The following is a 13,053-nucleotide window of genomic DNA, read 5'->3' as shown; positions in this document are numbered from 1 at the left end:
GGTCTGTGAACAAAGTTGCAGACACATTAGGAGAGTTTAAGAAGAATTTTAATAGGTCAAATACCAAGTTTTACATGTTTAAGTAACTTGAAACTGAATATATTGTTCTCCTGGTTATGTCGCACATTAAGTGTCTTAGTATTGTGTACTTATCTTCTGTTTCTTCATTGAAAATGCCAGGGTTTTAGCAAAAGGAAGCCTTAGGGAAGATTCAGGACCAAAGCTGTGGGTCGTGCCAGCATGAAGCTTCATGTTCGCCGGCTGGTTTTGGGGCTGCTCGGTGTTGCTGTGCCCTTGTGCCCAGGATGGTCCCGGGTCGGTGCGGATCCCAAAGGGCCTCCGCCCCAGAGGGCTCTCGGGCAAAGCAGCTCTGCGCTCTCCCGCTGTGAAACTGCGTAAGTAACTTATTAAGGAAGGAGAACGGACGTGAGTTGCTTTGCTGAACTGGGTGCTGTTGTGTCTGAGGGGACTGGCTTCTTCCCCAGCTGCAGTACAAAGTATTTCTGTGTAAGAGACGGATTTGGCTTTTTCCATCATCGCTGGTATCCCCTAGCAGGGAGACTCTCCGTGCACAAGGACCCCTATAGTATTTAGTGCTTCACCCTGTCTCAGACCCTTGGAAGCAGCAGAGCCGTTCCCAGCCATCCTGAGACAACTGAGTGTCCGTGTTAACCCCCAGTCCCAGGCTTCTCCCACGGCATCCTGCTCCCCCCACAGCGCTCTGTGCTGCGAGCATCCTGTCCCTAGATTTGCTTATGCTCTGCTTTTTTTTAAATGTGTTTCTTGGGCAGCTCAAGGCCTTTGGTAGATTTATGGACTCCCTTCCAGTGACTTGGCGCTCTTTCACCTTCCCCTGCTGAGGGCTTGACCCACAACTCATGATTTAGCAGAGTCCGGATGACGATGAACTTTCTCCGGATGCTCTGGTTCCTTGCGCAGCCGGAGCTAAGCCTGCGCTCCAGCGCCAAGGGGCTCTGCACGGTGCTTCAGCGCAACTTTGGTTGAAAGGGAGCACACGTGAAGGGCTGCTGGAGCCTCCCCACATTTAGAAATGTGCCCAGAAACTTGCAGGAGATGCTCCAAAGGAGGCTGGATTTAACGGGATGGGTCTCCTGCTGTAGAACACAAACTGGGAACCCCACGTCTGCTGCCACCCGTCAGGTTTGGAAGCAGCCATGTCCAATCAAACCTGCTTTTAACTGTTGCTGATTGACTGCTGGGTTTGCAAAATTGCTGTCAATGAGTTGCTGATCTCGAGTCGTTCCTCCCCTGATTAAAGCTCAGGCCTGTGTCGTGCTTAGCCCCTGGCGGTCGCGTTGCCTTCATTTCTGTAAAATCAGGCTGTCAGCCGATTGCTGGGCATGGGGTGGTCTGTGTTCCCTCTCTCCTGCTCGGGATGGCATCACGGTGGAGGGGCAGCGTTCACTGGGCACCTCCGCAGCACGTGTGGCAGTGAGAGTCGAGGACCGCAGAAATCTTGTGACGAAGGGAAAGGATCGAGTGCCCCCATCCTCGCAGCACAGGGCGGGCACCAGGGGTCAGGTCCCAGGGGCCAGATTCGTGTTCAGACTTCTGAGCAGGCAGAGTAATGCACTTTATTACTGGGTTTCTGACAGAAAACAGGAAATACCTCTTTCTCGAGTTCTTTCTTTAGCTGAATAGATCTGATACAGCAGCAAACAAGATGTCTGTGGCTCCCCACACCCTCGCATCTCACGTCTGGCACCCTGTCCTGCCTTCAGAGCACAGGAGGTGGCCAGCCAAGAAGTGTTGTTTAGAAGCAAAGTGTCTGCTTATCACCAGGAAAAATAATCTCCCTGACCCCAGTGAGCGCAGGGGGCTGCCCCCCACCCCGCAGCCACTTGCCAGTGACGAGTGGGAGAGTCCGATCCCCCTTAATTGGGAGGGTTGTTGTCCTTTGTGATGACTATGGAGTGCTGTGTGGTGGAGGAGGAATTGTCTGCGCCCTTCTGGTTGCCTTGGTCTTTGGGGATGTACTTCACCACAGCGGAGATGAGCTTGCTGCGGAAGTTTTTGCTGAGGAAGTTGTAGAGGATGGGGTTAATCACGCAGTGGAGGAGGGTGAAGCAATCTATGATGTCGTAGAAGAAGTAGAGGAAGTGGGCGAAGGTGCAGTGCAGGATGATGTGGTTGCCGTCGAGGGTGAGCAGTGTCAGCATGATGTGGAAGGGCAGCCAGCTGATGAGGAACACCACAATATAGGTGTAGATGAGCAGACAGTGCTTCCTGCTCTCCGGCTTGGTGCGCTTGATGAACCTGGCTGTCAGGATGTTGAAAACGGTGATGATGGGGAAGGGGATGAGGAACCCAATGGTGGTGGTGGCCAAGCTGACCGCCAGTGCCCACTTGTCATAGGTCTCGAAGGGGGCCACGAAGATGCAGATGGGCTCTCCTGTATTGACCAGCTGCATGTGAGCCACCTCCAGGAATGGGATCGCGGCTGCCAAGACCCAGCTGCAGGCGCAGATGATGCGGCGTGCACAGTGCTGGTGCTTGCGCCAGAAGAGGGAGGAGCTGGTCAGGGACACGTAGCGATCCACGCTCAAGCAGGTGAGGAAGAAGATGCTGGCGTACATGTTGGCAAAGTAGAAGTAGTGCGTGAAGCGGCAGAGGAAGCTGCCCCAGAGCCAGGTGTAATCCAGCATCACCTCCAGCATCCAGATGGGCAGCGACAGCAGCACTCCGAGGTCAGCAATGGCCATGTTGATAATGTAGAGGTTGACCAAGCTCTTGTTGCCCCGTGTCTGCCAGTTGACCCAAATGACGAGGAGGTTCTCCACCAAGCCCACCACGAAGATGACCAGGTAAAGGATGAAGAGAATCACCCGCTTGACGTTCTCATCCAGGCTGAACTCGCAGAAGGTGTAGGTGTAGTTCAGGAGGTGGAAGAGCTCGGACCAGTTGTGGTAGTCCCCATACTCGTTCAGGACAGTGTGTGTCTCGGTGGGGGCAGTGGTCGCCTCAGCCATACTGGTAGCTGCAAGGAAAGGGAAAGTGCTGAGTTGTGGCTCAGTGGTTGCACTGAGCCCAGACAGCTTGAAAATGCAGAGAAAGAGCCGATGCCTCCTGTCAGAGCTCCGTGCTCACAGGAGGCTCCAAAAGTGCCCTTCTGTAGTATTTTTTTAACCCAGTTTTTACTCCTATGGTGGCTTCCCACATCAGCCCTCAAAAGATGCTGTATCCACATCAGACGATAACCTCACGTCCCAGAGAAAAGGCAGCCTCCCAGGCGGTGGCTGTCCCCTGTCCCACAGCCTGCTCGGCCGGGGGGGCCCGGGGACAGGCAGCGCTGGGGACCGACGGAGGGGAGGGAGGAGAGGTGACAGCACCTGCCAGCCCTGGTGACATCAGTGACAACAGAAACGGAGCTGACGACCTGGGAGCGCAGCGACCCTCGGGCGGGAGCCCCAGCCCCACCCCCGGAGCCCAGGTCCTGCGGCCACGGAGCCTGTAGGAATCCCCCGGGGCACCGGCACCGTTCAAGGCGCCGGCGCCGGCGTCTGCGGGACCCCCCGAGATCCCCTGACCTTGTGATGTGTGGTCGCTTCATAAACCCAGCCCTGCCTGCCGGGGGACCGCCGGGACTTCCAAGCAGGTGACAAAATTATAAGCTTTAGGGAAATGCAGTTGACCTGAACATCCTTTTATTGCCCCAAGTGCGACAGCTCCGACCCCAGCGCGGCTGCACCTGCCGGCGGAGCCGCTGCGTGTCCCCTCCAGGCTCGGGCCGCGGCCAGAGCTTGCCGGACCGGCCAGCGGCTCGCCCGGGAGAACCGGCCGAGCCCGCCGTGCCGCCGGGGCGTCTCCGCGGCCCTCGGAGCGCGGCGAGCCGGGGACCGGCCCCGGCCCCGGCAAGAGCATCAGCCCTGCGGCAACCGGCTGCGCCCGCCCGGAGCCGGCACCGCGGAGGGGAGGAGAGCGACCCCCGGGATTGGAGCCCCCCCGGCCCCGGGGCTCCTGCGGGTCCCGGGAGAGGCCGGTGGGAGAGGGGACGAGGGGGACCGGCGGTGCCTCACCGGCGGCGGGGCTGCTCTGGAGCGCGGCGATCCCGGCGATGCTCTCGGTTCGGCGTCTCGGGCGCCTCTGGCAGCTCTTGGGGGGGCGGGGGGGTCTCCGCTTCCCGGCAGGAAATGACCGTCGTGGTCCCACATCCTGCACCAGCCCCGCGCGGGTGACATCTCACTCCCGGCCCGGCCCTGGGGCTCGGCTCCCGTTTGGTTTTGCCGCAGCGCCGGGGAGGCTCCGGGCAGGTGCCGGTGCGGGAGCGGCGGGTGCCTGGGGACGGAGCGGAGGTCCCCGGGCAGCGCACCCCCCCCCCCCCCCGCCCCCAACACCCGGGATCCTGCCTGGGTCCCGCTGCGGGCGGGAGGGGAAAATCCATCCCCTGAGACGGACCCGGCTCCGGGAGTCCCGGGGGGCTGACGTGGGTTGAGGCGGGTTAAGGCGAAGGTGCCGCCGACTGTCCCCGATGCTGACGCGGTGCCGGGGCGAGCTCAGGGTTTCCTTTGAGGGGAAAAGGGCCAAAAGCTGAACATCTCTGCCGGGGCAGCGCTGCCCGGCGCTCCGAGCTGGCGCAGGAGTTGATGGCCGATGGCTGTCGCCGCAGCAACACCTCTGGCCGGCCAGCAATTAATCACGGAGCCGTGATTGCCTGGCAGTTTTGCAGGGGAAGGGAGAGGGCTCCAGCCTTGCCCCGGCACTGGGGAGGGGGCTGATAGGCAGAAAATTTTGCATCGAGCTGCAAGTCCTGCGAAACAATTGCAGGAAATCTCCTTTTCGAGTGCAGACAGGACTTTGCCATCAACAATCGGCTCGGAAGGAAGGCACGGCTGAGCGGGGAAACGCGGGGTCTCTGATAAGTCGGGGCTCACAACAACCCCGGCGCCGGTGACCCCGACCGCGACGGGGCTCGGCCCGGGTTCGCAGAGGGCCGCCCGATAGGCTGGGGGTGGCGGGGGCTTTGCCTCCCGGGGAGGCAGGGATCCCGTTCTGATGCCATTTAACAGGGCAGGAAATTTCCACACCGAACTCCCGTATAGAGAAGGATCCCGTTGCTGCCGGGGGTTGCTCGCGGGCTGCCGATCCCGGCAGGGGCGGCGAGGTCCGGGAGCCGGTGGCGTTTCCGAGGCGTGGGGAGGGGCAGGCGCCTCAGCCCTTTCTCCCCATCCCCGCCGCGATGCCGGGGGTGCCCCGAGGCTCTCGGCACCCCATTGTGTGCCCGGAAGCCCCCAGCCTCCCCAAGGGTCCCGTTCTCCCGTTTCTCCGGGAGGCCATTTTCCCTCCGGAAAGCGGCCGCTTCGACCCGAGCGGGTCCTCCGGGGGTCGCGCAGACCCTGATAATGCCTCTCCCCTGACCCGGGCCTGGCTGGTTCCTCCTCCACCTGCCAGCGCTTGGCTGGGGAGTGAAGTGCGGGCGCCGGGCCCCTCCCGGCCGCCGCCAGCCCGGTCCCACCGTGAGGGGGCCACGGGGCAGCACGGACCCGGAGCGGGGTGGGCTTCGGGAGGTGGCAGCCCGGGGGATCTGCCGTTCTCCCGCCCTCCCCGGGATGCTGCCGGGGGAATGCGGGCGCAGGGGGGTGTCGCAGCCCGTCCCCTCGGGGACACGCGGAGCTGAAACGTGACGGGTGGGGGCTGCTGGAGACGTCTTACGGGTTTGCTAAGCCGAGTTAAGCGTTTGGGAAAGCTTTCCCGGGCGGGGAAGTGGCTCGGCGGGCTGTAACGCGGTTTGCACAGGGGCCCTGCGCGCTCCCCGCACTCCCGCTGCGGCTCCTCGTCCCCCCCGGCCCCGCCGCAGCCCGGGCGTCTGTGTGTCTCGCTCACGCGTGGGCTCAACCGCTGCGGGAACAGCGCGAAGCTGCCACTAACGCGGCTCCCGCCCCACAGGCAAGTGCACAACATCAGGGACCCCCAGTGAGTCATCACTAATTAGCCCTTAATTAGAGGTGTGAACGATGCGGGAGTCACCGCTCAGATGCCGGCAGTGTCACGGGCTGGTGAGCGGCGGCGCCTTTCCCAGCCCGTCCTCTGGTCCCGCCGGCTGCGGCGGGGGGGGGGGGGGGCTGAAGGGGTCCCCAGCAGCGAGGCGGGCGCTGAGGAGCAAAGTCCCCCGCGGTCCGAGCTGGATAAACACGGGGAAGGGCCAGGACGCAGTGGAGCGGGGGGGTGCCCCGGGGGGAAAACGGGGCACGGCGGGCGGGTCCTCGGCCGGGCCGGGGCCGCCGCGAGCACGTCCTGAAGCATCTGGGCCGCCTCCAGGTGAGCGGGGTGCCCCGAGGGGGGACGGGGGAACTGAGGGGGCCCTGAGTTTGAGAGGTGGGGTGGCCTGAAGTGGGCCCTGAGTTGGGGAGGGGGCTGTGAGGGGGAGACGGGAATGGGCTGAGGGGTGATGGGAGGTGGGGCTGGGGGGCGGGAGGTGGGGCTGGGGGGCGGGAGGTGGGGTGGGCTGGATCCCCCAGCGTTTGTGGGAAAAATTGTTTGTTTTGAGGATGAAGTCCCCAGGAAAGCATGGAGCCACAAGGTTTTTGGGGCGATGGAAGCACTGCCAAGGGGCAGTGAGGACAAGGCACAGCTTTGCCTCCTGGCACCTTTGGTGTGGAAGCAATCGCTGGACGTTTGATGTTTTTGACCCAGCCCTGGGAGAGTCAAATAAGGTGTTTTTGGGGATGAAATCACCAGAAAAGTGACTTAAGAGCTCCAGGGTATCTGGGAAAGTGGCTGTAGTGCAACTAAATCTGCCAGTGAGTCAAAAAAGGCAGGGTTGTCTAAGAAATGCAAAGTTCTAGTGGCCTGTATGAACAACTGTGCCAGAGATGATGCCAAATACTTCTTCTGCTCGGCTGTAGTCTTTGCAAATCTTCACGAAAGAAGGAAGACTTAGATTCCTACCCAGCTTTGTGCTAAAGTTTTTTTTCCTCTCTCGGCAGAATGTCAACTGCCAGCGTTTCTCCATGGTCACCCTTTTGTTGTGGCATGACAGCGCAGGACAGATGAAAAGGATCCGAAGTGCTCTGTGAGTATGAGGTAAGTCTGTGACAAGTGGCTGTTTTTTTCCTAAGGTCCTTGTAGTGTGGACTTCTGAAGTTAACATGAAGGCTTTTTCAGCCCTCCTTCTATAGTTTTTGTATGAAATATTTTAACAAAACACTAAAAATAATATAAGGTCTGTTCTGGAGCATGTTACACAGCCAAAAGCATTCGCCAATCTGCCAGTCCTTTTTGGTAGCCTGATGGATTGCAGCACCAGGGATTTGATTTCCCCCCCAAGCCTGAAAAGTAAAACCATTTGAGGGGTCTCTTACCTCGCTGATTTCTCTAAGCAAAACTAAACTTTAAAAAAAGGAGTTAGTATTGTATAATTTACCATCTGACTTGCATTGTTTAAAGTGCAACTGCCAAATAGCTGAAGCCTACAATGTATGAGGTGTATTTAAGCAGGTAGGTGTTTGTTCTAAAGGTTTAAAAAGAGAGGCGACTGAATGTTAGTGGTTTTTCCCCGGTATTATGACAGAGTGCTCTGAGGTACTTTATTTCTGTCTGGCTTTCAATGACGTGTTTCCCCAGCAGCCCAGTAGCATCTCTCTCGGGCAGTGCCGCTGGCCAGATGTCCCTTCTCCTTGTGTAACAGCCAAAAAAACCTGCAGTAAAATTATTACTGTGTATTTTGAAGATGGCTAGCTTAATGGTATCAGTTCATAGCTGTGCAAGTTAAATTAATGCCACAGGAAACTCAAATACTTTTACAGTATGAGTATTTTTACTGGATGTATATAAACATAGGTTCACCTTCTCACCATGAAGTGAATGACTGAGCTTTGTTCTTTATTGCTCCTTTTGCTCTTCTTTTGCTCCTTCTCTTTCCCCCACAGGGCTGTGCACACCGAGCGGGAGCTGCTGCCACGGCACAAAAATGCTCCAAAGCCCCCGATTCTGGGTGTATGCTGGCAGGCAAAACAACCATTTGGGAGAAAAAAAATCCCAATTTGGGGCTCCCAGGAAAGCCAAATCCACTTGGATTTGTGCAGCTGCAAAGGAAAAAAACAATTCAAAACCATTTTCATGCAGAAAAGCAAAGATCACTGGTTTTTATGTTGTGGATAAGCTGCCAGCCTCCCTCCCGGGTCACCAGCAGACTCGCTGCTGTCACTTCCCCGGCCCTAGTGCCCTGCGCAGAGTGATGCCGCATCCCTGGGGCTCATTCCGGGGCGAAAACCCCTGTTCCGCAGGTTTTTGGTGGAGAGGCGCTGGCTGTCGCTGCCTGGGCTGCAAGTGCGAACAGGGCCGAGGTAAATGGTTCCGGTCCCCAGCTGGAGTAAAGCGGGCTGAGAGCGGTCACCGCTCATTACCCTAATAAGCGCTGAGAGCGGGATGATTAAGGGCGTGCTGCCGCCCGGCGGCCGTTCCTGCAGGTGGGGAGCCGCGCGTGCGCCCTGGCCACGCCCTCGGCCCCTCTCGGCCCCGCCCTCGGCCCCGCCCGCCGTGCTCTCGCTGGTGCTGCCCCCCGGTGGTCTAAGCGCGGAACTGCAGCACCGGCCCCGCACAGGCGGCTGCCGGGTGCCGTCCCCGGCGGCGGGGCCGGGCCGGGACCACCGGGGAGGCGAGCGAGCCCCATCGGCCGGGGTGGGGGTGTCTCCTGCCCGGTGGCCGCCCGGGGCTGTCGAGGCGGGAAGATTCAAACTGCCCACTGCGGCAGGCTGCCGGGGCGCCGGAAGCGAGCCGGGTCCGGGCAGCCCGGGGAGTTACCCGAGAGCGGACGGGCGGCAAGCGGGGAAGAAGGCGGACAGCCCTCGGGCGCAGACGCCGGGAGCCTCCCCAACTCGCCAGAGCTCCCCTGGAGTCTCCCCGATCACGCCCCCGTCCGTGCCACCCGCCACCGCCGTGTCGCCCCCGCAGACGCTGGCCTATACGCAACCGCAGCGGCCGCTGCCCCCAAGCTGCGGGAGCCCCGTCGGCCCTCGAAGCTCCGGACCCCAGGGAGCGCTGCGCGGGGGCGGGCAGTGTGCCAGGCTTATTCTGGGCTTTCGCATACAAATCTCTACAGTTTTTAAGAAGAAAAAGCCACGTTTTCGTGCATCGCCCCCCATCATGCCCGGCTGCAAGGCCCCGTCGCCATGGCAACGGCCCCGGCCCCCGCCGGAGCGTCGTCACCATGGCATCCGCTCTAGAGCGCATGCGCGGGAGAAGAGGCCAATCACAACGCGGGTGCCGCGCTCCCATTGGTCAGGCTACCTCGCCTCTACTTCGATTGGCCGGATCGCCTCGCTGGGGCGGGGCGCGGTGGGGACTGACGGCGGCGAAGGGCCACTGGAGCTGAGCTGCCTGTGAGCGGAGTGGCCAATGGGCCGTCGGCAGGGGGCCGGGCCGCTCCGGAAGCGGAGGGGGCTGCGGGAAAATGGCGGCCGGGTGGAAGAGGGCGCGTGGCGGCCCAGGGGGAAAGTGGGGCCCGGCGGGCGGGTGCTCCGTCGGGTCGGGCCCGCCTCGAGCACGTCGTGAGGCATCTGGACCGCGTCAAGGTGAGCGGGGGACGGCGGGGGGCCTGAGAGGGCCCCGAGGGGTGATGGGGGGCGCTGAGGGGATCCCGAAGGGGCCTGGGAGGGGTTGAGGGTGGGACTTGAGGGAGGCTGGGGGCAACGGGGGGGCTGTGGGGGCCCCGAGGGGTGGTGGAGGGAGCTGAGGGAGGGGCGGTGCGGTGCACGGGGGCCCTGAGGTGGAACGGGAGAGCTGAGGGGTGGCTAAGGGGTCTCTGAGGGAAGCTGAGGGGGGAACGGGGGTCCTGAGCGGGAGCGGGGGGCTGAAATGGCCCTGGGGGGTGGCTGGGGGGGGAGGGTCCTGAGGGTAATGGGGAGGCCTCGAGAGGGGCTGGCGGGTCCTGAGGGGACACCGAGGGGGACTGAGGGGTGATGGGGGTCTGATGGAAATCTTCGGGGGGAATGAGGGGGCTGAGGGAGATCAGGGGAGCCGAGAGGGCCCTGAGGGGTGAGGGGGGGGCTTGAGGGGAGCTGGGGGAATGGGGGGGCTGAAGGGGCCCAGGCGATGGGGAGGGGGGTCCTGAGGGGTGATGGGGGCAAACGGGGGACTCTGAGAGGGTGGCACTGAAGGGGGCTAGACAGGGGGCATGAGGGGCTGAAGGGAGCCCTGTGGGGGCCGTGGTGGTGGTGGGGGTGTGAGGGGAGCCCTGAGCGGGGGGGTGGGGGAGAGTCCGGGGAGCCCTGAGTCTGGGGCGGTGCTGTGGCCTGAAGTGTGCCCTGAGCTGGAGAGGGACTGTGAGAGGGAGATGGGGATGGGCTGAGGGGTCATGGGGGGTTGGAGGGGGGCTGGGGGTGGGAGGGGAGGGTTGAGGCATCCCCTGGCGTTTGGGGGTCCCCATGTCCACTCCCCCCACCGTGTCCCGTCCTGCAGGATGAGGACCCCTACAACAACCTATACCTGTGGGTCTGCGAGGGACTCAGCAACTCCTCCAAGGTCATTGTCTTCGGCTCCAAGGGAGTGTCCCCCATCACCGCCATGTTTTCACCCCAGTGGGGACTGCCTCCTCCATACCAGCTATTCCCTGGGGGCCTGTGCTGTCGCCGTCCACGTCACAGGTATGGGGACACTGGGACCCCCCCTGGAGCCCTCTGAGACAGCCTGGGACACCCTCATGTTTTCCGGGGACCCCCCCAGAGCTCTCTGATACTCTCTGGGATCCCCCAAACCCCCCAGGATCCCCCTGGGACCCCCTGGAATCTTCCGGGATCCACCATCCCAGCTGAGAGCTCTGCAGGATGCCCTGCGACCCTTCATGTTCTCCCAGGACCCCTCTGGGATTGTCTGGGACCCCCTGGGACCCCTCATGTTCCCTCAGGATTCCCTGGAGCCTTCTGGGACCCCTGATGTTCCCCCCAGGGCCCCTCTAGGACTCTCCCACAGGCCCTCTAGGACCCCACAGATCCCCCTGGAGCCCCCCAGGAAACCCGAGAGCCCTCTGGGACCCCCTGGAGCTTTCTCCCAGTGCCCCCCACATCCTCCTGGGACTCTCCTGGGACCACCCCCCTATCTCCTGAGAGACCCTAAGAGGCCTCCAGGACCCCTGGGACCCCCTGGAGCCTTCTGGGACACTCCCACACCCCCTTCAGGACCTCCCTGAGCCCCCCCCGGACACCCCAGAGCCTTCTGGGAGCTCCCCCTAGTAACCCCCATGTCTCTGTGAGACCCTCCTGAGAGCCCCCCAGGGCCTCCTGGGACCCCTCATATTCCCCCCAGGACTTCCTGGAGACTTCTGGGACTCCGTGACTCCCCTCCAGGATCCCCTAGAGTCCCCCAGAGCCCTCTGGGACCCACTGGACCGCCCCTCCTCCCCCCGGTACCCACCACATCCCCCTGGGACCCTTCTGTGACCTCCCCCCCAACCCCATGAGAGCCCCTCAGAGCTCTCCAGGACCCCCTGGGACCCTTTGTCTTCTGCCAGGACTCTCTGGGACCCTCCTGGGACCCCCCACATTCCCCTGAGACCCTCCTGGGACCACCCCATAGCCCTCCAGGACCCCGTAGGAACCCCCCACATTCGCCCCCGTGACTCCCTGGAGCACCCTGGGACCCTCCCACATTCCCTCTGGGACCCATGCACACACCCCCAGAACACCCCAGAGCCCCCTTGGACCCTCCTGGGACCTCCCCAGGTCCCACTGGGACCCCCTGGAGCCCTCCACGGTATGCCCCACACCCCCGGAGAGCCCTGTTAGAGCCATCTGGGATCCCCTGGGACCCTCTGGAGCCCCCTGGGACCCTCCCACACCCCCCCCAGGATCTTCCACAGTCCTCTGGAGCCCCCCAGGACACCCCAGAGCCCTCTGGCACCCCCTGGAGCCCCTGCTGGTACTGGCCACATCCCCCTGGGACCACCCCCCTACACCCCGTGAGAGCGCCCCCAGGGCCCTCCAGGACTCCCCGGGACCCCTCATGTTCCCCCAGCGCTCCCTGGAGCCTTCTGGGACCCCCCCTCATTCCCCCTGGGACCCTCCCATCCCCCCCAGGACACCCCAGAGCCCTCTGGGACTCCCTGGAGCCTCCCAGGACGCCTTGTTCCCCCAGCGCTCCCTGGAGCCTTCTGTGAACACTCACATTCCCTCAGTGCCCCTCTGGGACCTTCCCACACCCCCTCCAGGACCCTCCAGAGCCCTCTGGGACTCCCTGGTACCCCCTACATCCCTCTGGGACCCCCATTACACCCGCTTCCCCCTCCCAGGGGACACCAGCTCCTGCCACATCCTCTGGGAGTGCTGGAGCCCGATGGAGCATCTCGGCAAAGGAGAGATGACTGAGTGAGAGAGAGAGGAACTGAACTGAGCGGGGACCCCCTGAATGGCGGAGAGAAGGATAAAGGAGCTGTGGAGCAGAGACTGACAGGGACTCTGATGGGACAAGAGAGAGGGAAAGGGAGATGAAGTGCCACAAGGTGCCTCGGAGATGGAGGAAGGTATTTGCTCTAAAGCTTTAAAAAGAGGCAACTGAATGTAATGAGTTTTTTTTCCCCCCGATATTTAGATGGCGTGCTCCGAGGTACTTTTATTTCTGTCTGGCTTTCAGTGGTGCGTTTCCTCGGCAGCCCAGTGGCATCTCTCTCAGGCAGTGCCGCTGGCCAGATGTCCCTCCTCCTTGTGTAGTACACAAAAAACATTGTAGTCCAATTATAACTATGTATTTTGGAGAGAGATAGTGTTGTGGTGTCAGTTCACAGCTGTGCAAGTGAAATTAGTGACAGAGGAAAGTCAAATACTTCTATAGTGTAAGTATTTTTATTTGGTGTATATAAACGTAATGCACACCTTTTCACCAAAAGGGAAAGGACAGGGCCTTTCCTGACACCACCGAGAAGGTTTACTGTTACGCTAAGAACGTTGTTCAAAATTGTAGCAATTAGACTTAATCCAGACTTCAAGAGTTTGGATGGCGCTGGCTTTTGCAGGCTGTGCTGTTTCCCCAGAATCCTCCTGTAGCTCAGCTACTGTCCCGAACTTCAGTCTGAGGGAATTCCTCTGCTCTCTTCCAGGCTGTTTC

The 13,053-nt window shown here is 61.3% G+C and overlaps 1 protein-coding gene across 1 annotated transcript; it reads right to left on the bottom strand.

Annotated features, from left to right (window-relative positions):
- Positions 1-30: 30 nt before the first annotated feature.
- Positions 31-4,691, bottom strand: GPR182 (G protein-coupled receptor 182). The gene is made up of 2 exons (XM_063359261.1): positions 4,038-4,691; positions 31-2,998 (listed from the first exon to the last, which is right to left on the bottom strand). Exon 2 carries the CDS (start codon positions 2,988-2,990, stop codon positions 1,896-1,898), a length of 1,095 nt encoding a protein of 364 aa, XP_063215331.1. The 5' UTR covers positions 2,991-2,998; positions 4,038-4,691; the 3' UTR covers positions 31-1,895.
- Positions 4,692-13,053: the final 8,362 nt, after the last annotated feature.

The sequence above is a fragment of the Chroicocephalus ridibundus genome, chromosome 24 (genome assembly GCF_963924245.1).
Source record: "Chroicocephalus ridibundus chromosome 24, bChrRid1.1, whole genome shotgun sequence".
NCBI lineage: Eukaryota > Metazoa > Chordata > Aves > Charadriiformes > Laridae > Chroicocephalus > Chroicocephalus ridibundus.
This window is presented reverse-complemented; position numbering and strand designations above follow the sequence as displayed.

Bases quoted from the DNA above. Each gene is read 5' to 3' on its own strand.
- GPR182 (XM_063359261.1), bottom strand. From the start codon at position 2,990: ATGGCTGAGGCGACCACTGCCCCCACCGAGACACACACTGTCCTGAAC.